We start from the raw sequence: 25,584 nt of genomic DNA on the forward strand, positions 1-25,584 counted from the left end.
GGAGGCGTCCTTTGTTTTTCTGAATGAAAGTCGGCAACGCGATGAGCAACACGTTGGTGCGGTGGTTAGCTATGACTGTTAACGACCGGTCTTAGATTCAATCTGCGGGCCTGGAGCCTTTCTGTTTGGAGTTTGCATGTTCTCTCTGTGTCTGCGTGGGTTCTCTCAGGGGACACCTGCTTCCTCCCAGTTTATAATAAAAATTTGACACTTTAACTTGGCCGTAGGTAGGTGTGTGTATGAGAGTGGAGCGAATGGTTGGACAGCTGGACAGACTCCAGCAACACCGAGTGCAGGAGAAGCAGGTGTTGGAAATAAATTAACAAATGTTTAAAGCATTAGCACATGACAAACTTCTTAAGGGGGCGAATGCATTCTTTGAAAACAAAAGGGGGATTCAGGCTCTCTGAAGTCTAATTAAAGCGCTTGACACCGGGTATGTTTCAATATTGACTTAGCCTTACGATGAAAGCAGGCGCGCGGGAGCTGCTTTGAAAGGCAGGTTGATGCCGGTAGCGCCGTGAAAGCGGGATCGTTCTGGAGAGTCAAGTCTGAACAACATTACAGTACATTAGAAAAAAAAAAAAGGATCAACAGGAAGCTTTGTTAAAAAACAAAAAATCTCCTGCTGGCATGCAGGTTTTATCAGTCTCAGTGTTTCCATACGCTATTCTGTATCTTGACGGCCAGCAAGTGAGCAAACACAGTTTTATGCTTCGCTTACTCAAAGAAAAGGAGCTGCGGCGTCGCCGCTGTGACAAAAAGGAAGCTTAAAAAACACCAGACTGCCATGTGATAAAGAGCCCGCTCCTCTCTGGGTAATGTTCTAAAGGCCATTCACTGGTTATTTATCAGCACGGCGACTGAAACCCCAGAGAGGCGGCAGAGACGTTAACCTTGTCATAGTCTGAGCGCGTCGGTGAGGAGCAAAAAGAGGGTCGTGGAGAGGCGGCAGTGAAGAGTCAGTGAAATAAGGTAAGCCTCGCAGAGGACGCCCATTAATTGTGCCTCGCAGACATTAGTGGCTATATAAATCATTGGGAGTGGTCTATATAGACAACTTGACCCTGGCCTCGAATGGCCAAAAGAGTGTGTGTGACAAAAAAAAAAGTGATGCCCTTTTGTGTGACCTGGCTGCCGGTGCAAGGAGAAAAAAGATGGCAAATCAACTCATTTTGTCATCTTTAAATTCCCACTCGCACATAAACTTGCAGCGGTGGGCAATGACGATATCCATCTGAGGTCATAAATACGTCGGGGCAAGCGCCCTCTTGTGGCTTACGTCCGGGATGAAGCCGATCTCATTAAGGTGGTTGCTGAGCTCCGGGTCGTGGAAGGCGATCATCTGAGAGAAGACGGTCAGATACTCTGAAACACAAGCGAAGGTGGGTCAGCAGAGAGGCCCCAACATTCATATGTGAGGCTGATTGGAAGTAGAACCCTGGCCAAGGTGTGCTCGCCACTAACAGTATATAATGCATCCCCAAGCTTGGGCACTGTTTTTTGTACTTTTTCAAGTTTGTTAGTTTGAAGCAAAGAGTTTGAAAAGTTGTCACCGGAAGAAAAAAAATCAATACAATCCAATAGCATCATGTTGTGGCAATAATGTTTTGATTTAAGACGACAGGAATAGATTTTTTTTTTACGGCTTTGCAAACACAAACTAGATTTTTTTTTTTTTTTTTAATCTAAAACAACACAATCAACTAACTTTTCAGCCCACGAATTGGACCTGATGCTGTCATAGTTTAGAGGTGCCATTAACAGAGGATCAACTCAAGACTGTGCAGTGCAGAATGAAAAGAAAGAAAAAAGCAATATACTGCAAATGGCAGCACTAAGTGTTCAGAGGCACATCGGTGAATGTTGCAATTACATGGTACCATGAGGTGAAAAAAAGTAGAAATGTTGCAATTTATCGACTCATTCACAAACTTCTGCACACGCAGAAGCAAACATGTGGTTCGTAATGATGTCCTAGGAGCACATTTCGTCCAGACTCTGAGTCAACAGAGAGCTCGGGCCAGACAGACAAACATTAGTGAACTCTGCGGCATCCAGCACTGGAGAGAAAAAATAAAAGGGGGGATTGGCGGGGAACATTCTCCATAGAGTTCAAGAGGTCCGCACCGCAGTCTCTCTCTTTATCGGCCACATAAGAGCGGCTTGTGGCATTTCTCCCCAGGCTTTTGAGGTCTCATTTGTTTGCCTATCTCTAAAGGCCGCGGCTCAGCTGCAAACTCCATTAAGAAACAACCGAAATTAGTTTTCACAGCTTAGGCACAACACAGCGGCATAATTTAATCAACACTGAGCTGACGGCTTGACGCTCTGTACCAGGGCCAGCCTGTGAAAATGTGCCTTTGAACCAGAAGCCAAATGCGCCAAAAAAAAAAGTCTAATGTTAATTACTTAATTTTTCTGGGACATTTGAGCACATAAGCTGGAAAATGGTCAGCAGCACGGAATTTGGAATGTCTGCCTCGCTCTCCGTGCCTGTGTCTGTCGGTCCAACTCCACATAACTTCCACCTACACATCCGGCTCTGTTGGTAAAACAAGTTCACTATCAGCAAATCTGATGAGATTATTTTGGATCTCAGTGTTGCAAGTGGGATTCTGCATAAAGGCAACAAATGATGCAACAAGTGTAACAAACTTTTTCTTCAGTCCCAGAGAAATCAAACTTATTATGATTGGCAGACTTGCTTTACGTCTGACTGTTGGGATATGTCATGACTTTGCCCAGTTTAATCCTCATAGGTATTTACGGTAATTAACCGGTTTGGTTGATTTTTGACTTCAATCCGAAGTGATTGTCGCCCTTTTATGCGCTCAACAATTTTTTTTTCTCAAGAAATAAAATGCCTTTTATTTCTTGTGCCAAGTTTTGAAGAAATTACCTTGGAGTGCTTTCTGAAATGTCAAATGGATAAAGAGAAATGTATCCAAGATGAGGCGCCTGCAGCCATTATGAAAGCATCAAAACGAAGAGCACAACAAATCAGAAAGTCAAACACAGGTGCCCATCCTTTCCCTTACCTTGTATGACATGGGAGTTGTCCTTCAGGAAAAAGTTGTACAGGTATTTGGGAATGAAGGCAGACATGCAGGCGTATGCCAGTGCTGTAATAATAAAACAAAACAAAAAAACACCATCAGGGGTGTTAGAAATTGGAGAATCAACAGGCTAATTGAGGGTGTTGAATGAAAATTCTTACCTTCGTTATTGAAATTCAAGTAGAGGAAAGGGGCGCAGAGTGAATCCAAACCTGCAAGATAAACAAAAAAACTGAAATGACCTCAAGATGCTCTGTGTGCCAAGGTCAGGAGAACAGACTTAGCCACATGAGACATGGGCTCCCTCTAGTGTCCAGTGATGCTCAGTGCAATGAGAAACCCAGAGGCAAAAACAGAGCAGAGCACTGACCCTGCCAGTAGACCAGGTCAGGGTGGGAGACCACCCAGGCTTTCAGCACCCGCCTGAACTTGACGTGACCCTGAGGAGACGACAGCAGCTCGTCGTACTGGTGGCAGCGCGGGATGTCCACCTCGATCTGTCTGTCCGTCGGGATGGGGGTGTCCTTGTCTATGCTCTCATATTTGGCTTGAATGTCTCCCTGCGGACGGACAGAGAATGAAGAGGAAGAAGAAACGCTAACGGTCAAGACAACGTTGAAAGTCTGCCTTTTTTTTAAAACTGGATTTTCCCTGCACCTCGATGCCGAGCAGCGCCGCCCAGGCCAGACCTCGGAGGAGAGGCGGGATGTCCACCCTGGCCTCTTTCCAAACCAGGTTCTTCTTGTAAGGATAAGCCTAAAAAAAACAAGTTGTGGGTAATACATGTAAATGTATAAACCAGCATCACTACAATTAATCACCTCAGTCATAATAACATACATCTATATCGCAACATGCAGTGGCGTTTGTGTTTTAATGATAATCGAGCTCACGGATGTTTGTGTGAAATTTTCAAAGATTGTTTGTGGGTTTTGTGATTAAAAAGCGTTTTAAATAAACGGGGTCATGAATTTGAATTTCGTGCGCGGCCCCGGACCTTAAGCAGTCTGTCAAAGAGGATGACACGCATGAGCTGGTACTCTGTGTCCCTCTCCCGGATGATGAGTGGCAGCGTGACAGTGGAGGAGAGCTCGTGGCTGCTGTTGGACTGAGGGAGACTCGACTGTCTAAAGGACAGGAAGGAGGAGAGAGAATGTCCCAGTTATAAATGTATGATGACAACAAACTGGATTCTTTGTTTGAAGGCAAGATGTAGAAAGGGAGTAGAAAGGCAGAGGGCAGTGCTTACTCGTCCTCCAGCAGGGGGTAAAAGGCCTCTCCAGCGACATCTTTCAGCCTCTGAAAAAAAGGAAGAAAGTCAATTAATTACGCTCTGGTCCACTTATATAACTGTTTAACTGTAAAATGTATTGGAAATTAATCTTTCCCACATTTCTGAGCTGGCACAGCGACAGCGTCACGGTGGTGTCGTCGAGCAGGAAGCTGCGGTCCCTTCCCTGGCCGAAGGACTCCCCGTCTTCCAGGACAAAACTGAGCCAAAGGGGAGGAGTGGAAAGAGAAAGCTCACTCATCAGACACCAGTCGGCCAACTCAAAGCCATCCGTGCATGTGTGACATGTACTTTGGCAGCGTGCAGATGGGAGGTTTGGACAGAATGATCTCCTTGTTGATCAGCTCCTTCTCCAGGTCTCCCCCCGCCAGACACCACAGATAGTACACCTCGTCGATAGGCCGCTCCGACAGGTAATCATCATCATCGTCTGCCGACACACAGACAAGCACATTGGAAGCACCTCCTCGTGGGCAGGAGCACAACAGGTCGTAGTGAGGAAGGACTGGCTGGTAAAATGGGCTCATTAGACACAAATACATTAACGCTCTTTTATAGAAGCAACACCGGACGGATAAAACTCAATTCTGTGAACACTTTAAAGGGGCAAAACACGATTTTCATAATTGTGAGATATAAGGTAATAAAATGTGAATCCCTAATGGTGTGATTTCTCATGGGTGTAAATGCGACCCTCCGGATTGAGGTTTACATCCAGCATAATTTTAGCTAACGCTAGCGTGTCCGACTCGTTAAAGTGCACATGCATGCGGCGTCATATATTTTAATTGTCACTCAACATTTTCCTTTTTGGTGCAGTGGGTGTTCCGCACTTCACATAGCAAGCACAAAGCCTCTTTATTTTGGTTTAAATGCTGTGCACAGCAGCGCTCTCTAGTGGTGAAAAAAATACCATGTATAGTCACTTTACTAGGTAAAGAAAAAGATTAGAGCTACGTGTGACAGGTTTGGCCGTAATGTGTGCAGACTCAATGCAAAGCTGCGTGCGGAGCAGTGGCCTGTCAGGACTGACCTTTACACAGGTCGCTAATGTCTTCTGGGAGCTCCAGATGAGCACAACGCAGGGAAGAGGAGAAGAGGCTCACGGGCTTCTGGAAAGGCGCATAGAGGCAGGAGACACCATCGAAAACAGGGTCATGCAGCAGCTCTGCAGGGGTCGGCCTTCAGGGAGCCACACCAAACACAACAACAACAAGCACACTGTGTGTTACGCTCAACAAAACAGCTGGTTATTAAAGTGTTTTGAAAAATCCCGTTTTGTTTATTTTGTGTATCATTGACGTATGAAATCCTCTCCCATGTGACCGCAGCAAGAATTTTCCTTTGACCAAGAATTGTGAAGGGAGTGTGCACTCACCTTTTGGATGGATGAAAAGTTAGGCACTTCCTCAACAACTCCAGAACATTCTCCGGCAGCTTCTGTGAGTTTAACCATGACAGGACACAAATCACAAATGGGTTCCATTTCAACAATATATATATGTACACAATATTGGGGGGATTTTAAAGTGGACCGCAGGAGACATAAGAATCGTGTAATAAAAAATGTTCAAGTCAATGCAAGACACAACAAAAGTGCAAACGAGAGCAGTTTCTCTCAAACAATAATAAATAAATAATAAATAAATAACAGCAATTGCATAAATTGATTCTATTGTGAGTAAGGTCACCAATGCATTCAACTCTACCTTTATAGTATCCAGGCAACCATGTTCCTCCGCAAGGACAGTGACAATGTCGTCCATGCAACCTGAGAACAACAAAGACACCGCCGTGTGAGCCTCGCAGAAGAGCGCGCCGCTCCATACATCCAGTAACAATAACGACCTCCTCCACTCACCCAAGGTTAAAATGAATTTCAGTCTGTCGCTTATATCGATATTCTGCAGCAGTCGCCTGCCCTGCAAATGGGATTCCGGAGAATTAGAAATGAAGGCGACGATAATCCGCACGGAGGATAGTGAGACCCGACAAAACTTTTTGCGGAATGTCTGGTTGATTTATGAGGACATGTGTGAGGCTTCTTACTGCACATAATTCAAAGAGTAAGACCCCGAGGGACCAGACATCAGTCTTGGGTCCTGAGGGCAGTGGCGCCTCATCATGGGAGGAGTCACTTGGGTGAAAGGAGCCTTGAGCAATCACCTCTGGTGCAAGGTATGATGGGTAACTGAGAAAAGGGTGACAGATAAGAGGATGTCAGAAATAGCCCATGTACTGACGATAAACCAGAAAAGCAACAGTAATTTATTTACTAATTTTGCTCATTGGGTTATTGTACTCACAATCCAAAGCTGAAAAGCTTAGCAAAGACGAAGTTAATCAATGGTTCGATTTTTCTTTTTCCAAACATGTTTTTTTAGTTTAAGGATACGCATGCAGTCATCATTTCAAAGGGTATTAGACTGAGAAATGTGGTCAAAGACAGAGATTTGAGGATCAGAAGGAGATTCCAATGAACTTTCACAGTCCCTGATCCAGGAAGCCATTTATGTGCTCAAAAACCTGGTTTATATTTATACTATGAATAAATGTCACGGCTAGTTATTGTTTTTCTTTCTTTTTTATATGATGTGACTAAGAACAAACAGGCACAGGAAGTTCCAGACAAACAATGGTGAAAGTCTCCCTGTGATGAATGGGAAGGATGTCACATACCCGACGGGGAAATCCACATCTGCGCCATGATCAGTCATGTGATATAGGCCAAACTTGGCCAGTTTGACATCCCCCTGCAATGAAAATGAAATCATCTCAGAAGGGTGGAAATACATGAAATAAACATTCGGCTGTTTTTGCTTTTGATCAAATTGTTTTGTTTTATTTTGTTTTTATTTGTCTGTATTTACCTTGCAGTCCATGAGAACATTGTGAGGGCTGAGGGCTCTGTGAACCATGCCATGTTTGTTCATGAACTCTAGACCTTCAAGGACCTGATAGGCTACCTGCCGCACCGTCTCTGAGCTATTGAAAAAAAAAAAAAAAAAAAAAAACATAAATTGGCAAAGCAGTGACAGGGTTCACAGATATGATACCATAAAGAAAAAACAACAGCAACTTGTATTATATCTATTTTTCTAACATGCTTAGTAACTTTCAATGGATTTTTTTATTTCTGTAAACCTGCCGTACACGGCAATTTGCTTCTTAAAGGAGTAAATGAAGCTACAAATACTGCAACAAGAAAGTAAACACATTTATTCAAAAAAAACAAAAACAACAACAACAATAACAAAAAACTTAGATCATGGAATAACATTAATAAGAAAAATCTCACCTGGCTGCTTTGCTCTGTTTTTGGAAATCACTCAAACTGCTTTCATAGTGTTCAGCAACAACAATCAGCCGCTCTACATGGGGAGAGGAGGCAAAAAGACAGAAAAAGTATGTTTCAATTCAAAACGTTGAGGAAGTTGGGGGAAAATGCATACTTTTCATTTTCTTTATAAAACAGTAAACAGAAGGCTAGATATTTTTTTTTTCTTTTTAACTTTAATGCACTTCAGTTTTTAATTGGAAGGGATTACTGACATTGTGAAACTTTCTGGTGGTAATTTGAGGAAGTTGGGGGATTTTAGTGCCCCTGGTTAACAGTAATAGAATTCGCAGGGTGTTGTGGTAGCATTACAAAGCAATGACTAGGGTTGTCAATGTGCCAACAATTTAAAAAAAAAAAAAAAAAAAATGCACCTATACACAGTGTTGCCCAGGTAATGTAGGACGTCAAAGTCAGGAATTGTGATTTGACTTCAATTCATACCGTGCTTTCCTCTGGAGATGTCCACATATTGGCACAGTCTGGGGTGAGTGACAGTCTTGAGGATCTGGAACCGTCCCAGTATTTTGATGGAGTTGGGGGTCAGAGGGAGGCCGTTGCTCCCGCAGACATCATGGGGCAGAGCCGAGGCAAAGAAGGTAAAGGCGCCCAGCTGGGCATCTCTCAGGGGCCGCATCATGCCTCTGGTTTCAAGTTCTGATCATGAAAAAAGCTTCGCATTTAATTTAACATCATACTGTGAATTAAAGCCTTGTTTTCACATGCTAGTCAGCAAAATTCAGCTGCTACAATAAACCGATTTGCTTTGCAGAAGCGTTATCTATCAGGAAGCTTGTTTGTGAAACTAAACGAGCTATGAATCAATGGTACATCATTCATGTGCACTTCTTATTAAATACAGGTACTTACGCTTATTGGCCGGGGGAGGGGGATCATTTGTTACGAATAGATTCAGAAACACTGGTCGGATATTTTCGAAATTAATATCTTTCCTGTTTGAGTGAAGCGATGCAAACAGCTGAGTGAACGTGACCGGTGATGTCATTCGTGTGCGCCCAAGTCGTACGACTCTGAATTTGTCAATACAATTGTGAACTGTAGCCTGAATCAAAGGCAATTCAAGGTTGCGACCAACATAAACGTTTCCGTGCTATTTTTTCCTTAGACGGTTGTTAGTTTATTTTTTTTCCAATGGAATGAGTACAGGCAATATCCACTACTGTATTGACGCTACAGAAATTGTTGATCTATAAAACACAAGCTGAGCTCCGCGGCAGCAAACACCGCGGTGTTTTGGCTAATCCACATGATTTAGAAATCGGAGTGCTGGGTCCTTCAGAGGCTGTCCTTCAGCTGCCTGTTTAGCCGGCGGTTCCACTGCATGCAGGACCTGCAGCTGTCACGCCTCTTCCCCCTCGTTCCTTTTAATGGTTAAGATTTCTGGTTCTCCTGTTCATGTAAGTTTCGAAAAACCTTTATGTTCTATTTTATAAAGTCGTCGTATGTTCGTTTTTTTCCCAGTAATTCCTCCTAGGTAACGCCACGAATCTTCGACTCATGTTTAGACTATTTCCTTTTTTCCTCTGTGTAGACAGAAACGAAAGTCAAATGTAAAAGTCGCCTGACGGCGTGCTACAGTTAATTATTCACAGAGAACAGAAGAAGAAACGCTGGTAATTGCATTTTGATTGCATTTGAAATCTAGTACACGTATATCAAAGAAGTAGACTTTATATTTAGATTGTTTAAGCATGGCTGTAAGAGCGATCTTTTTACTTTCAGTGCATCTATGTGTTGTTAAATTGGCTTGATTTGCTGTACAAATGTTTGTACAAAAGCCTTTTTCCGTCCTAAACCTTTTCGAGGTATTTGTAATTACGCTGCAAAAGCATCTCGTGTCATGTCTGTGACATCATGTCCACTGTGGACATTATGTGTTTGTCTTCTTCTTCCAAACACGTTGGATGGAGAAGTAGATCTTTATTTTAGCAGGAAGCCAAACCCCAGATTGCAGTATATTACAACAAACTGTTTATTAAACAAAATCACTTGATGACTGTTTATAGGTTATTCAATTAGACTAATGGAAATAGAAAAAAAAAAAAATGCATAATAGTGCAACTACAATTTACCTGTTGTTAATTCAGACTTACTTGCGAATAGAAATTGAAAATACTGCTGCATCTGGTGCTGTGTTTAAGCGTGTAGGTCCGTTCAGCTCCTTCGGGTGGTGCTGGCTCACAGACCTCTTGTGCCTTTTATTACAGTCTGGTTAGCCCAATGTATGAACATGGAAAATACAACGGGGGGGGGCAAATATATATCTTAACAATAATAAATTAGCTATTTAAACAACTCCTGCAGCCTGTGCATAAGCAGTGCAGATGATTTCATTTTTGCTGTAAAAGAAAAATAAATAATAATAATCTGCACTGCTTATATGCACACACAAGCGTGTGTGTACATAGACATGTGTAAATAACATAAAACGCATGAAACTAATAAAGAAGGAGGTCAAAATACTTCTCCAATAAGCATTACTCGTCCTCTTAAACCACCTGCTAAAATCCTCCAGCTGCAGGTCAGGAGAGCAGTCACGTCTGTCCGGAACACACAGTTAATCAAAGTTGAAATCACTTCAATGTTATTTTCCCATTTAGCTTTTTCCCCTCTCATATTTGAGGCTGAAATGACCCGTCATTATGCCGTCATGCTGCAGACCCTACATCGGCCGCAGCATCCATTTTCAGAGTTTATCCAAATGGGATCAGCTTTATTGTGGCCGTCTCAATTTCTCCACCCCTGGTCCTTTTTAAATCAATTCAGTTTGTCTTAAAACGATGCTTTGATCCTTGATTTTATCAGGTCCAGCTCTTTTGTGTTTCTAATTTCCTCATCCCCCAACATTTTGTTTTCATCCTGGGCCAGCTGTTGTTTTCCAGCGCCTCCTCATAATATGTGTAAGAAGTTTTCCTCCTCGTGCCTCAGCCCTATAAAAAATCTTTTTCTCCTTTTAAAGAAGTACTTTGCCTAGCTCCATATGATAAAAAACAAAAAAACTCCCCCAAAACCAAACTCACATCCAGTCTTATTTTCGTTTGTTTCTGTTGTCAAGTAAAATGTAATCTCTGCCGGTTAATCTTCTCAGTCGCTGCTTGTTTCTGTGAAATAGTGAAGAGCTAGAATAATAGTTTTGCCCCCCAAAGTTGACACGTCAATTTTGACAGCGGACACATGCAGATAAAACAAGTTTGAAATCACTATTTCTTTACTTCACTACCGTGCTTTCATTTTGAGGGAAAGTGACCTATGATCCCAAGTACTGTTCTGCTTGATAAATATACAGTAGAATAAACTATTAACTCATCATCTTACTTCTCAGCGTTTTACTGCTCAAAGCTGCTAAAAACGACTATGTATATGGAATGTATATGTGGAACATCTATAAAACTACTATATATATGTTGTTGTCAACCGCTACAGATATCATCATTGAAATATATTGTTCTCCCCATGGCCATGTAGGTTTTTAGCCCGTAGCTTGTTCAGGATGTCGAGCCACAACCCCCTGATGAGGCTGGAGCAGCGGGCGGCTGAGGCCGACCAGATCATTGAATACCTGAAGCAACAAATCCAGCTGCTTAAGGAGAAAACCGGTAATATACACATGTGCCAAAAGACAATTATCCCATTTGCAAACTTGGTTTTGAGAGAAACTTCAGCCCAAGTAACACAATTCACACTTGGAATCAGAGGGGGAAGTTTTCTAATACTTCAGGCCTCAAAAAACAAAATACTGCAGTTTCTCTCTTTTTTTCAGTATCCACCAGACTTAACTTGCAATATTCTTGCTGCGGCCGATTGTTAAAATTGGATAAATAAACAAACCTCAAAATCTTTTAATCATAAGAACTTATCAGCTCAAAAAGTTTGCTTTTTTTTTTTTTTTTAACTTGAAAGAACTTTTATGTCTGAAGTTTTTATCTGATTTGAAATAAGAACTTGCAGACTTTTTATTTCTTCCAGAAGAGGGACGGGGAGGAGTTGTTCTGTAATCTTAGACAACTCTGCAGTATTTTCAGGTTAATGGTCATCATAGTCTTGTGAGTTGTGTATTTGCTTTAGCTTGAAAGCTCATTCTGTCCTGTGGTGACAAGGTAACAAGGCTTTTCTTGGCTACAGTGGCCCAGGCCAGCGTCAGAGAGGAGAAGAAACTGATGCTGGAAAACGCCAAATTAAAGAGCGACATCGAGCAACTGAGAAACCTGCTGCTGGAAAAAGAGAGGAAGAGGGGAGGTATGTTCTATTTCTTTTTTCTTTAGGCGTTCAGATGGAATGATTGTTTTCAGAAATCTGGATTTCCACTCACAGAAGCTGGTTGTGCGACCCCGCCACAGGGACATTTGATGTCAGTTGTTGCTCATTAGAGAATTGTTTGGTTTTCACCATCAGCGATAACATCTCTGGCATCCCGGCTTCAGCCCTTGCTAACCAAGTCCTTGGCTCGTGCTTCGCTCTGCTTGAGTCCTTATTTTTCCGTGGACGGGGACAACATGTCTGTCGGCGGCTCTGTACGTTGACATTCAAATGGCTCCGACCACTCTGATCATTTAATGATTTCCAGATATAATCTGTAGGATCAAAGGACGACTGGGAAAATAATCAATATGAGCTTACCCACAATAGCTCAGTATGTTTGTGTTGAAACGTTTAAGACATTCCAGTCGACTGAAACGTTTTGGTTTAGTTTTTTTTGGGTTTTTCCTCTCGAGTCCTTCCTTTCGGTTGCAATGTTTACTATGGGGCTTCCTGCTCAATGGCGCTAAGGTAGCATAAAATATTATATTAATATATAGAACCCAATTAGAAGAAATTTAGTTGGGCGTTTCTTGTTCAGAAACGATGTTCAGATGGAAAGTCTTTCTATCCCAACACCCCGAGAGCAACATGTGCAGCCGCCTCACTCTTTACCCCCTTTGGCAGAATGCTCAAACTTTTTTTTTTCTGCTAAATAACTGCATGTGCCTGCTCCGCCAGTGGATGCAGGATAAAAAACAAAGATCAATAAAATATCATTCCTTTTTCTTTTAATAAAGCAGCTAGAGAATATTTAGTGAGTTCTTTTTGAGTCAGTTTGACCCACCATGCAGTAGAACCCTGCTGCATAGGCTGTCGTGTAACAAGTCCTGTGATAAAAGTTGTTCCCTCATTGGCGTGCGCTCCTTCACCACTGGGACTTTTCTCTTGATTACTCTCGTGACAAAATAAAAAGCTGTACATTTTTATGAGTCCTTTGAACAGTAACTAGCTGCCAATATTTGCCATGTTGTTGTCAATTTCTCTGTGACCGCAGCACCAAAAAAAAGCAACAACAACAAAAAAAAACACCATGTACGGTTTCCAGAGGGAGTATTGACTGTTTTTCACTTAGAAGTTGATATTTTTTTGGTTAGGCAGGCTCTGTTCACACAAATGCAGTAATCACTGCCATCTGAAAAATTCCCAGTCGACCCAGTAAGCGTAACTGGTTAATCGTTTTTGCTTTTGTCGCTGGCGGGCTTCATTTTGCTGCCTTCACAAATCCCTTCGATGAGCATGTCGTTGGTGAGTGCAGCAAATACTTTGCTGGCTGTCTTTACCACAATCGCGTATGTAAAATTGGCATTAGGCAAGACAGCAGACATGTAGAACAAACTGATGTAAAATAAGGTAGGCGTGTGATTTTCTTATTTGTTCTTTTTTCTCCTCTGAAACGCTTGAGGGGCTTTGAAGAGTTGAGAGGCTTTCGGCTGTAACTCGTACGTAAGCGTAAACACGGCGTGCTTCAGGTCCTGGCACAACATGGAATTACAGTAATTAAAAGGGTTCTGGTGACACTGGTGTGCCAGCAGACCAGTGTTTGAAAGACGCGGACGCAGGATTTTGTCGGACGTCAAACATCAGGCGCCTTAAATTGAGGGGCTCCGCTCCTCAATTTATTGCCGCCTTGCTTAATCGCTCTTTTGCTGTGGAAGCCTCTCTGCCTCTTCTCCCATTTTCACATCAAACATGTGTTGTTTCTGCGTCAGGAGGGCATCCCTGGTGTGTGTGTGTGTGTGTGTGTGTGTGTGTGTGTGTGTGTGTGTGTGTGTGTGTGTGTGTGTGTGTGTGTGTGTGTGTGTGTGTGTGTGTGTGTGTGTGTGTGTGTGTGTTTAAACCTCCTCCTCTAATTTTCTTTATATTAAGCAGGAATGTGCATGCATGCAAGTATACTGTAATTCCTGAAAGCCTTTGTGCAGCAGTGATTCCAGAGTCGTGTTTTTGCACTTAGGAAACAATGAGTCGAGAACTCCGGTCACGGAAATACTTGAGTGGAATAAATCCTTCAGTTCAGTTTATGTTGCAAAGGGCAAATTGGGTTGCAGCTCATAGGACCCCACAAAGTAAAACATAATAAAACATACAATGATATAATCACGCGTCATAAATACGTATCGTATGGATAGCAATATGAATCTAAATAGCATGATCTATATAAAAAAAATATTAGAAATATAAATAGCACGCCACAATAAAAGACTAAAACTCCTAATTAAAACTGTTATTAGTATAGTTATATTGCGCATCTTGCAGCTACTTTGAGGTATTCAGTGCTCGAATGGAAGTCGGCACAAAGGAGAATTTATATCTATGTTTTGTGGCCCGAGGGACACGCAGACGAAGGCCGGGAGGATTGCCATTCAAACATTGATTCTTTTTAAAAGATTTAACCGCACCCGCTGTCCCGAAAGTGCTTCTAAAGTTTGTGCTGTAGTCCTGCAAACAAGAAAGTAGTTAAGCAGAGTGGAGAGATGCAGATGCTCCAGTAAGTTTCGGAAGCAAGCTGGTTGCACCGTGTCAAGAAATGAGAAAAGAGGGACAGTGTTCGGAAACCTTTCCAAGTTTGAATTACTTTGATTAGCTTCCGAGGTTCAATCACATCATGATACCTTAATTATTATCACCTCTGTTCTCTCCTGCAGTGTGCGTGCCCATGCCAGCAGGTGACGCAGTGGCGGAGTGCGTTTCGAAGCCGGCCCCCCCTCCGCAGCCCGCGGCACCCTCGGCCTCCCCTGCTCCTGCCGCCGCCGCCGGCCAGAGCCCCGCTCCCAAGGAGAAGAAGAAGCCAGAGAAGAAAGGTAACAGCTGGAGGAAATCAATACGGAGCGTAGCGGGACTCATGTTACAAACGCTTTGAAGTTTTCACATCCAATAAAAGCGTTTTACAGGCTCATTAGGCCTGTTTAGATGTTTCTTGCAAAATACTTGCGTCATTATCAGTAAAACCATGAACTCTATTCACCAAAAGTCTTCTTTGGTTTGGCATCTCTTTGTTCCATCAGCAGTTAAACAGGTGCGTGGTTGTGTTCTTGAGGAGTCAGCCCGCGCTGCCCAACATGTTTTTGAATTTGAATATCAAATATCAGGTGACAGTGGACTTGAGGGTCTTAATGGATTCAAGACCGCTGAGCCTCGGTTGGAAAATGTTTACTGAGTCTACTGTAGTATCATTTTGCACTATGCAATTTAATCCTCTCAGACAGTGATTTCATTTTTTACTGCTGTCCATTTTTTATGAGCTCATTAGAAAAATCAAAGAACTCCATTTTATTTATTGTATCCACTCCAGAAATAGTTTGCAACATGAAAGAAAATCTCTGTCGGATGTTTTCTGTCAGAGTTACGTGAAATGTTCAAGTTCACTTGGTTTTCAGTCTGATCGTTCACCGCCACTCATGGTGATTTAGAGCTTTTATCAATAAAAAAAAAAATGGACTGATTTTTTTTGAACAGTTCTGGTCGTTCTCGTCGCACTCTTATTATAAATAGAATTTCAATAAATTTCTTTATAAGCGATCGGCATATTTTTCCCCATGAAACCGCTAGCTTTTGTTTTGTGTTTCCACTTTCCTCTCTTCAGTGTCTCACAGGCAGCACTGAAGGCGCTGAGTCAGGATGTTTCCCCAGGTTTTGCAGCCTTCGCGAGCAGGACGCACCTGCTGTTTGTCAAATTGCTCTCCTGTCACTTTTTGCCACACGGCTGAGAAATGACCTCTAGAATGTTTACGAGCTACAGTGTTTATTCATGGTCCAAATGTAACCTGCACTTACTGCCACCCAACCTCACTAACAATCTTTTCTTCTGATTTGATGGCCGAGCCACACCTGCTTGCTCTTAGTACTTATGTTTGATTGAATTGTATTATATTTGTTTCAGTGTGTCTGCAGAGGGCAAAGAGCAACACCAGTAAATGTTAAATTGCGAGACCTTACCTTTGAAACAGTGCCCACACATTACACTCTCACTCTCACACACACACACACACACACACATACACACACACACGTCGTAATTCCATAATTGCACTTACACACCCTCCTGTCCTGCACCCTGTAATCATTCAGAAGCTCTTTGAATTTCCTTTTACAACTCTGATGTTTTGGCAATGGGATCACTCAGATAGTCAGACATATTTTAAAGTAACTGCTTCATCTCATTTTTACAGTGCAGAGTGAACAGTCCCACGGAAACATGATGTGGGCAGTTTGGATGTCAGAGGACGTGGTTGAATTGAGTAATTGCAAACTGCATTAAACGTGTAGGAGCAAACCTGGAGACCCGGAGACAAATTTTAGTTTTTTGTTTTTGTTGTGTAATAAGCCAAAAGTGGGTGTCTGTTTTCTTTGATCCCTGTGTTTCTCAGAAGAAACCCCATTTTTCTTTCCTTTTTATTTGCTCGTAGGTGGCTTGAAAAAAACACGTCGTGTGAATCAGAAAAAAATAACGCTGGGCGCGTCGAATTGTATGTGGTTTTCATCTTATCAATGAAAGCAGATCACATTAGTGCCAGGCCAGTCACTGTGTTGACAACATGCTTCTTTGCATGCAAGCCCCAGGACTCTTGTTGCAGAGTTTTGTTTTAATTTATGAGAGGAAATGAAATCAGATGCCAGACAGATGCCCAGCATTGTTTCAACACTGAGCCTTCTGTCCCTGGGCCGTATACCAACCCACTGAAATATGCCTCGTGCTTTTCAACAAGCATCTTCCTCGACATCACACAGGTCTCCTATAAAAGCATGACGACTCACTAGCAGATGCGTCTTCCCAGGAAATCATCAAAAGGCACGGCACTACTTTCTGTGTTTGAAAAGCACAGAAGAAAAATACCAAAAATACCAAAAGGCCTTTTGTGTTATTTTAGTTTTTTTTTTTAAATTTCAATGCTTTTATTTAAAAGTCCGAAATTTGGTCCAGAACTGTAGTCATTTCAATTTTCAATATGAACAGATTGTTGTTTGTTTTTTTTTTTATTTGTAATCGTCTTTCTCAGGTGGGGACAAAGTGGAGAAGAAACAGCCGGCGGCCAGCCAAGCAGACGCCAAGGTGGACGTGTCTCGCCTCGACCTGCGTGTCGGATGTATAATCACAGCCGAGAAGCACCCGGACGCCGACAGCCTCTATGTGGAGCAGGTGGACGTGGGGGAGCCTTCGCCCAGGACGGTGGTCAGCGGGCTGGTCAAACACATACCTCTGGAGCAGGTAGAGTTCTAGTCCAACACGCAGCAGAGCGCGTGTGCTCACTTCCTGTTTACTGCAGTGCAATATTGTCAACCTCTGGCTGGCCTTGCTTCGTGAACTGCTGGGCCTGTTTTTAATAAATACACATCCAGTGCTGTAATAGTTTGTCTCCATTAAGAGCTCACTGTAAGGCATCATTACAAGGATTTATTAGTTTCATTTTAAAGGACCTCCCTGGTCAGCCGGATCCGTTCCATTAGGAAGTAGTTTTTGTTGCATTTCTGTAGATATGGCTTTTTTCCCCCAAAGCATTTATATTCCAAGGATTTTTTGTTTTATCTCGTCAGAAGTAATAACTGCTTACTTACTGTGACTTCTAATATTAAAGGCCCGGTGTGTAAAATTTTTAAGGAAGCCTGCCTGACAGTGCATTTCGTATTTAGGGCACTGTCAGGCAGGCTTCCGTCAAAAGTGGTGCAGCAAGATGGCAGCTAACTAGTAGCAAGACCTTTATTGCTCCATGTATATTCTTCAATATATATGAGAACCTCTCTAATGAGAGGAAAACCAAATGACTTTTATTGTACTGCGAGTATACATTTTTATTATTGCATTTTTTGGTAGTTTGTGAAGATTTTACCAATGCAAAGATTTTACAGATTTTACACACTGGCACTGTTAAAGTCACTTCACACACACACAATTCACACAATTATCCTATACGCATATATAAAATTCCGCTGGAATAACTGGGGGTGAAAATGCTGCCATTCATCGGAGGTGGCTCTCTCCATACCACACTCCCCGGCTTGTGTTGTAGCTCGGGGGTTTTATAAGTTCCGTTAGCTAATGAGGTGCCGTCACTCTGACAGTGTCAGTTGTCAGTGTGTGTGTGTGTGTGTGTGTGTGTGTGTGTGTGTGTGTGTGTGTGTGTGTGTGTGTGTGTGTGTGTGTGTGTGTGTGTGTGTGTGTGTGTGTAAAAACCAACAGCAGTAAAATAGCACTAAAATGTTGTGGCAAGGCCTTCCGTTCCCTCTGATTGCAATTATAAAGGCCAAACGGCCGTCCCCCTGCGGTGTGTCTGGACCAGCCCATTAATCACGGCGGCAGTAAATCCAATAACTTGCTTGTTAACTGTCTTATTTATATTAGCCATTACCTGTTGGACTTAAGCAAACAGGAGTGAAATATCAGTGGTAATGCATCATGTGTTTTATGGCAGTCCTCTTGGGTGTCTGGGCACCATTTTAGAAATATGAGCTCGAGACAGGTCGTAAAATAACTCTTAAGACAAGTGTCTCCATTGCACATAAAGCATCGCTCTGTTTTTCCCATATACTCGTAACCAAAAGTCCCGTCTTGGCTGGCCAGAAGTGGCTCAAGATGAAAAGTGCCGCCGTAACCGTGTCAAAAGCCAAATGATAGATATCAAGTTTTGTTGCAACTTCTGCAAAAATCAAACTAACTGTTATTTTATTTTAAGATTTGGCATAAATTACTGGACAGAATATTGGATTTTTTTCTTTTTATTAGCTTTCCACAAAGTCAAATACTGGCAGCGGCAGAAATGTTTTATTGTTGTTCTTTCCTTTTTATCTCTGCCTCTCTCTGTGCAGATGCAGAACCGCATGGCCATCCTGATGTGTAACCTGAAGCCGGCCAAGATGAGAGGGGTGGTGTCCCAGGCCATGGTCATGTGCGCCAGTTCCCCAGACAAGGTGGAAATCCTCGATCCTCCGAGTGGCGCCGTGCCAGGAGACAGGATCACTTTCCAGGGCTTTCCAGGTAACACTTGACACGCAACATCACTTTCCAAATGTGCAACACCGGCGTTGTGCTTCTTCTATGTTACAGTCCTGTTCAGACACCAGCAGTTGTTGCAACATGTTTGCTGTTTCGTTTAGGAGGGGCACTGCTCGTTTCAAGGCAATAACCAGCCATATTTTTGTCCCTTTCATTAAAATCTGTGCACACTTCATCACACAGATCCGCTGCAGAGTGATGGTGCATGTTTACAAGCAGCAATATCCCACTGAGGCCCATTACTTGGGCTTCAAGTAGAGAATGTACACAAGTTCGTCATCAGAGCCTCCTCAACATTTTTAATGGCAACTAATTGTTGGCATTCTGGGGTTGCACACTGGCATAAGTGGCAGCTGCTGTAATGCCAAACACATTTCTCGTGTCCTCGCCGGGAGAAGATGAGCAGCGCTCGTATTTAAGGGAACGACGTCACATCTGACGGAGGCCGGTCGATTCTGAGTAGGACTCTTCGCAGAAAGGACCCAGCGTGGTCATAAACAAGAAGAGCATAATTGGATTTTTCCACAAACACATTTGAGTGTAAGATGTTGACTTTTTGAAGTTTTCAATTGGAACAAATTAAAATGTTAGTGCTGCTTATCCTCCCTTATGATCAAAATAAAAGACCTGACACAATCGTGAGAAGATAGCCTCTGCTCATTTGCGCACAGCGTTTTCCGGCTTTCGACTTGTGCAGATGGTATAGCCTGCATGCTGGGATACATCGAAGACACAAAGACACAAAATAACAGCCCGTGGCTCTGTGCAACTATATGAACATATAACAGCACATAGGTCGTTAAAGCATTTCGTCCCTGGAAGTTAATGAAACATAATAAATCATATATAATCGTGGTAAATCTGAGTTTCGGATGCGTCCGATTTGCCTTTGCACAGGTGAACCAGACAAAGAGCTGAACCCCAAGAAGAAGGTGTGGGAGCAGGTCCAGCCGGATCTGCGCACAGATGCGCAGTGTGTCGCAACCTACAAGGGAGCCGCCTTCGAAGTCGCCGGCAAGGGAGTGTGTAAAGCCCAAACCATGAACAACAGTGGAATCAAATAAAATCACAGAGCTGCTTCGCATAGCTGCCTCTTCAGCCCACCTTCATCTGGAGTGATGATGAGGAGGAGGAGGATGTCTGGTGTTTGGAAACGACATTGTGCTGCATGAAGGAAAAACACTTTCAGGATTCAATAAAAGGAATGTATACACTCAAAGTGTGTTTGGGTCTTCTGTGTGGTAGCACTGATTTAAAACACAGACACCCGGGGCCTTGGTAGTTTATTCCCTGTGTGTCTCGTCCTGAGGCACGTTAGCCTGATTGTGTTTTGATTTCGAGGTTCTAACTCTAAAGGGATTACGGTGCGGTGCTCAAGTAGGCACCACTGGGTTTCAGCCTGATCTATTTTTAGCCATTTTAATTGGCCAGAGATGAAAAGAAGCGGTAAACTGTTACAACCCCGTCAAAAACAGATCCTTAATCTTTTGGCAGTGTTGTTTAGACAGCACTCGTGCATACCTCTCTAGTTGCCTGCGCCAGCCTCTCACTTTTTTTCCCTTTTTTTTCTGATGGTGATGTCAGCGTTGTGTGTTTTATTTAATTGTCACCTTGAAAGAGAAAGTTTACCCACCTCTGGAAGTATCAGACTACACAGGAGAAATGGAGCCGTGCACCAGAGCCTCTGATGTTACGAGACCAATGATTAACACCATCCAGTCTCCAAAAACATCTGTTACTGGTCAAAAAGCATCCAACTTTGGCCCATTATTCAACTTTGGAGATTTATCTTCCATTGTCCAGTGCTTTACCCTATGCTGTTGTTGTTTCTTCCCTTTGGAGGATTATAGTAGAGTAGAAATTAATATATATTCGCACTTTTGTTGTAAAAAATGAGCACTTTAACTGATAAAATAATGTTAATAGATTTGTATTGATATTGTGAGATCTTTGAAACAAAAAGCGCGCTTGACTCCAGTGTCACGCTCCCCTTTAGTTCCCGCTCATATCCACAGGGTGGTGCTGTTCTGTCATTGCCTGCGTTCTCAGTAGCCCTGGTCGAGAAGGCAACGCGACCCCTAATATTTGCCATTTGCGTTCAATAAATGACAAGTCGTTGGTGTTCAGAGGAGAGAAAAGAAATGAAACATCACCTGCACAGGAACGTGAGGGAAATCAGATCCAGCAGCAGAATTATCTGGACCACGGCTTCGTACTTGTACCAACACTTTTATATACACAAATTCTGACTTCTCAGAAGTTTTATTGTGTCTGAAGTGCAAATTCGGGGCAGCTTTTCTCTTAAATGTTGTTTTTCTTGGCAGTTCCAGAGTTGTTGAATGGCAAACATCATGAAGGAGCAGAGGCCGTGAGAAGAACTGAAGCAAGACACTTTTGAAGTGTGTGAAAGTCCTTTTTTGACAGCTCATTGGGAAAAAATGCAGGTTTGATGTCATGATGATTCGTTTTGAACAGTTATCTTCCCGTTTGATATTGAAAGACGTGACCTGCAGTAAATCAAGACATGCTTTGTGTCTCGATCTCTTTGAATGTGTGTGGATTCTTGTCAGGGTGATGAATGTGTTTTTCTGCGTTTCCAAAAATGCTTTCAAAAATGATGTATTGGCTCCTGATCTTTTCGTTGTCTAAAAATATCCTCATGTAACTTCACTTGACCCTCAATAAAAAGGGACTGCTGTACAAGGCAGACGCAGCACTGACATTCTCACTAGAATGTGAATGGTTTGTGTGTGAGAGTACAGTCTTAAGGATCACTGCAACCTTTTCACAGACTTCCATCGAGCATCATGATTGCTGGGTCATTTAGTGTATTTGTGAATACTAATAATTTCTTTGATTTTTATTATTATTTGTTTATTTGTGATCCATAAGGCTGGAAATGCTCTGGTTCCAGTCTTTCTGTCTGATGGACAATAATAGAGACTATGTCTTATGTCTCTGTGAGCAGTGTCAAAATATCAGATACCATTTGCCTGTGATTGCATTCAGTCATTTTGTGACTGGAATGCAAATCAACAGATCAGGCAGCCTCCAGTATGCACCTGCCAAATGTTTGTGCAGGGATTTGGAGACAATCGTCCCTGTTTTAAATTCATTCATGGCTAATTAAGACCAACATAATCAGGGCACTCAGCACCTGGGTTGGTGGAGCAGGCATTCCCAGGGTAGAGTGCAACAGTGTTGGCTGCAACAACACAGGTCTTCTCTATTCTCTTTGCCCCCATTTTCCTCTCTGTCTCAGTTTGTCTAAATAGAGGTAAACAAATAAACCAACCAACAATGTTAATTGAAATAGAAATTCAATATAGACATAATCACGTAAACACAAGAAACCAATAACGTATTCAAGATGATGATTTTTTTTATATTATTATTTTGGCTCATTTGTTACCTATAATTGCTGAGGAGTGACAGTTTGTGGCCTGTAATGCAGCCCACCAACAGGGGGCGAGCAAGAAATGTCATCATGATTTAAACATGTTCAGCTCTACTTGGCAGAGCACAGGGTCAAAGTGGCCCAGTGTGGAATAATTGATTCAGTGTTCGAGTTGTCTGAGTTAGAGACTTGGTGGGTTAGGGTTAGTGGTAAAACAATTTAAATGACAAAAAGATGCTCTTCGGTTATGTGAGCCACGGCTGATGAAATCTAATAATTTTCGAAGACTAAATGGTAGAGATGATGTTTTCGATGTTGCTCGTTTGTTTGTATTTATGTAATCTAGTGTGCCTTATTTTCTGTTGCACACAGACTCAATGTTATTAGGCTCACAATAGAGTCCATGCTATTTAACCATTAGCCAATGCAATTGATCATTGTTATTTATACCTTTCACACTTGACACCAAAGTCTAAATCATACAATGTCAAGTGAGTAGAATAATAATGTAGAATAATATATTATATAAGAGTCTTTGTTAGTATACTAACACTCATCCTTTGTTCTATGCAGCGCATCACAGTATCCCCCAAATTCTTGTGCACTTGATCACAGTGGCGCGGTTATTACAGAATGGAAAAATTTTGTTAGATGTGACCAGTCTGGATTTGAAGCAGACCACCGATAAACAAACACCCTTCAAATTAAAATAATCAACAGTTTGTTTTCAATATTCGCAGTGGATGGGCAACATGTTTTGAGTGGAACAAAAGCGAAGTGGGCTGAGGGAAAGACAAACCTCTGTGGACATATTTTGGCTGGAGTTGAAAGAGCAGCCCTCGCATGCTCCTCTGTGTGTGGTTTCATGCTTCGCCAGTGTTCACAGTGAACCAAATTATGCGAGCCTCGCTGTCAGCTGGAGGAAATCTATTATCCATATCGCAGGGCACGCAGTGGACACTCAAAAGCCCTGCTGACGTCGCAGCCATCACGTGCGTGTTGTGTCTCGCTGGAAGCGGGCGCTTTGATAGAAATCCAGAAAGTCAATGTGAACTGGGCGAGCGGCAGCAGCAGCAGCAGCGAACACGCACGTCTGCACGCTGTCTTCCAGCCGTTCCCTAATTGCTCCAAACTTTTTCTGTCTTGGGACCCACATTCGGCAGGAAACAGCTAGAAAACCGCAGCAATCACACAATGCGTAATTAGATTTTTAAATTCCAAAGGAAACAGATGGAGGCGCTCTTATTTTTGTGTCCTGCTGCCTGACAGGTCCAGTCTGAAGCAGGAAATTAATATTAGATAATGTGTAAACATGGGGTAAGGCAGATGAAAGGCAAGAGAAAACAGCTTTAACAGCTTACAATGTGGGTTAAAGATATAGAACTATGATATGCATTTTTTTTTTTTTTTAAACTTGAGCAAATCAATACTTTCACATTTTTGTTTTACTTCATCAAGAGTACATCTAGAGTGAATGTTACTGATCAGGTGATGAATACATGCTGATAATATCGTCAGTGTTTTTTGTCCCTCTTCAAAGCTGTGCTTTTGCTATTGCTAAAAACAAAAAAACTGGTGTTAAAGTACTGTTGTTTTTTCTCATTCACTCCTTTGGGCTGTTTTTCACTCAGAACCAGGAGGGACCTGGTGCACCTCTGAGACCTCTCAGGTCTCAAGGTTGCAGTGCCGGCCACAGGAGGGCAGAGCCCAACTACTACAATAACATCACCAGGGCACAAAAAAATTTGCTTTGTGCGCCTCGTGAAAGAGTTAAAGACGCCTGATTGAGCTGACATTTAGTTGACTGAATTGCCCTTTTTCAGCTGCGCTGGATTCCACGGCAATATGAGGTGGCAGGAGGAAAGTCCTGCTCATGTGGAATCATTCATCGCTGCAGCGATGTGTAAGAGGATGCAGAGGAGGAGGAAGTATTACATGACTGTATAATTACCCTTGTGAGCGCAATGCTTTGTTTGTGCTTATCTGACCCGCTGGTGATCCTGAGCCGTAGCCTTGCTGGTACATCCACTGCTTATCGGTGTGCAGAGCGATGAAAGGCTTTATTGGAAACAGAAATTGGAGTTTTAAAAAAAAAAAAATCTATCAGAGCGGAGTAAATAAGGATGTGGTTAGCCTCCCTAATTGCTGGACCTGTTGCCAAAGAATGAGAATGGAAAGGGCTGCTGGGACATGTGTTTCGAGTTGCGCCCTTCACTATTCTAACCTCACTTGTCTTTTTGGAGATGGCTGAGAGACCGTGTAACGCGGAACATTTAGTCAGGGCTGCGCGAGCACCGAGCGCAGATCGGCTTGGCATCCTTGTTTTTGACAAAAACCAAACACCTTCCATAAACTCTGACCCTAGGCTAACGCCCGGAGCGCCGCACTTAAGCTCTTCCCAGGGCCTCTCCCGTATCGATGAGCTCATTCATCTTCCTGCAGTCAACTGGCCTGTGGAGACACTTCCCGGTGCTGGGGGAGGACGAGGTGACTGGCAGAAAAGAGACTTCGCCCCCTTTGGTCGGGTCTCTCTGGTCTACATTTTCTTTAATGAGTCATTCTGAGCGTGTCTGTAGCCCCCCCCCCAATGCAAGGGGGTGACAGGAAGTTCCCATGGGGAAACTTCTGAGGTGAGGACCATGATAAAGGTCCAGACAAAGGTGCTGTTGTCCCCTGACATCCACGCATGAAACGTAAGAGCGACACCTTAAAACCATTTAAAGTCCGCACCAAGAAAAAAATCTATGGAAAAAAACAGATCTCTGCAATTTTTGTTTTCCTTGGTTCAATAATGGCAAGATTCATAAACAATTTTATAGACCACACACGTAAACCAAGTGGTACAGATGGCTCACTCAGGTTGAGTTAGGTTTCAACTAATTTTTCAATAGGATACAAGGACTCAAACAGCTGAGCAGACCGTTAAAGGGTGAAGGCCTGAAGTAAGAGACCTTTAACTCTGCTTTATGGTTGGTTGAAATAAACAGTTTCGGTGGTTGGGTCGGGGTGAGGAATATTGACGGCTGTGAACGCCGCATGGGTAAGTTTAGACGTGATGAACCGATGGAGATAATTACGCCACTCACAGGGTTGGATTTGTACGAAGGACTGTTGCGGACCGTAAAAATATGGTGAGTTATAAATGAGATCAGTGCACCTTTCCCAAGAAAAAATGCGGAATATTTGTCGAAAGGG

At 42.7% G+C, this 25,584-nt stretch overlaps 2 protein-coding genes across 4 annotated transcripts in view; one reads left to right on the forward strand and one right to left on the reverse strand.

The window, feature by feature from the left end:
* Positions 1–8,835, reverse strand: part of tbck (TBC1 domain containing kinase) — a 33,539-nt gene extending 24,704 nt beyond the window's left edge. The window contains exons 1-19 of one of the 2 annotated variants that reach the window (XM_076032105.1): positions 8,558–8,835; positions 8,132–8,344; positions 7,649–7,721; positions 7,221–7,335; positions 7,030–7,103; positions 6,400–6,541; positions 6,212–6,272; positions 6,060–6,121; positions 5,729–5,790; positions 5,384–5,532; positions 4,642–4,780; positions 4,451–4,550; positions 4,309–4,358; positions 4,057–4,186; positions 3,717–3,815; positions 3,430–3,619; positions 3,221–3,271; positions 3,042–3,125; positions 1,283–1,368 (exon numbers count right to left, since the gene is read on the reverse strand). In XM_076032105.1, coding sequence (XP_075888220.1) covers positions 1,283–1,368; positions 3,042–3,125; positions 3,221–3,271; positions 3,430–3,619; positions 3,717–3,815; positions 4,057–4,186; positions 4,309–4,358; positions 4,451–4,550; positions 4,642–4,780; positions 5,384–5,532; positions 5,729–5,790; positions 6,060–6,121; positions 6,212–6,272; positions 6,400–6,541; positions 7,030–7,103; positions 7,221–7,335; positions 7,649–7,721; positions 8,132–8,344; positions 8,558–8,693 — 2,016 coding nt within the window. In that variant the 5' untranslated portion in view covers positions 8,694–8,835. Of the gene's footprint in view, positions 1–1,282; positions 1,369–3,041; positions 3,126–3,220; positions 3,272–3,429; positions 3,620–3,716; positions 3,816–4,056; positions 4,187–4,308; positions 4,359–4,450; positions 4,551–4,641; positions 4,781–5,383; positions 5,533–5,728; positions 5,791–6,059; positions 6,122–6,211; positions 6,273–6,399; positions 6,542–7,029; positions 7,104–7,220; positions 7,336–7,648; positions 7,722–8,131; positions 8,361–8,557 lie in introns of both variants that reach the window. The other variant, XM_076032113.1, reaches the window with a different exon arrangement.
* Positions 8,836–8,982: 147 nt separating this feature from the next.
* Positions 8,983–20,211, forward strand: aimp1a (aminoacyl tRNA synthetase complex interacting multifunctional protein 1a). Of its 2 annotated transcripts, none has more exons than XM_076032125.1 (7): positions 8,983–9,105; positions 11,174–11,304; positions 11,831–11,944; positions 14,650–14,805; positions 17,002–17,210; positions 18,806–18,974; positions 19,890–20,211. In XM_076032125.1, coding segments are annotated over exons 1-7 (948 nt in total). In that variant the 5' UTR covers positions 8,983–9,103; the 3' UTR covers positions 20,057–20,211. The 2 variants fall into 2 exon arrangements, with proteins under 2 accessions (XP_075888240.1, XP_075888249.1); XM_076032134.1 differs by having other exon boundaries at positions 17,014–17,210.
* The last annotated feature ends 5,373 nt before the right edge of the window (positions 20,212–25,584 follow it).

The sequence above is a fragment of the Nelusetta ayraudi genome, unplaced genomic scaffold (assembly GCF_046127955.1).
Source record: "Nelusetta ayraudi isolate G7.1 ecotype Tasmania unplaced genomic scaffold, CSIRO-AGI_Nayr_v1 ptg000004l, whole genome shotgun sequence".
Taxonomy (NCBI): Eukaryota; Metazoa; Chordata; class Actinopteri; order Tetraodontiformes; family Monacanthidae; genus Nelusetta; species Nelusetta ayraudi.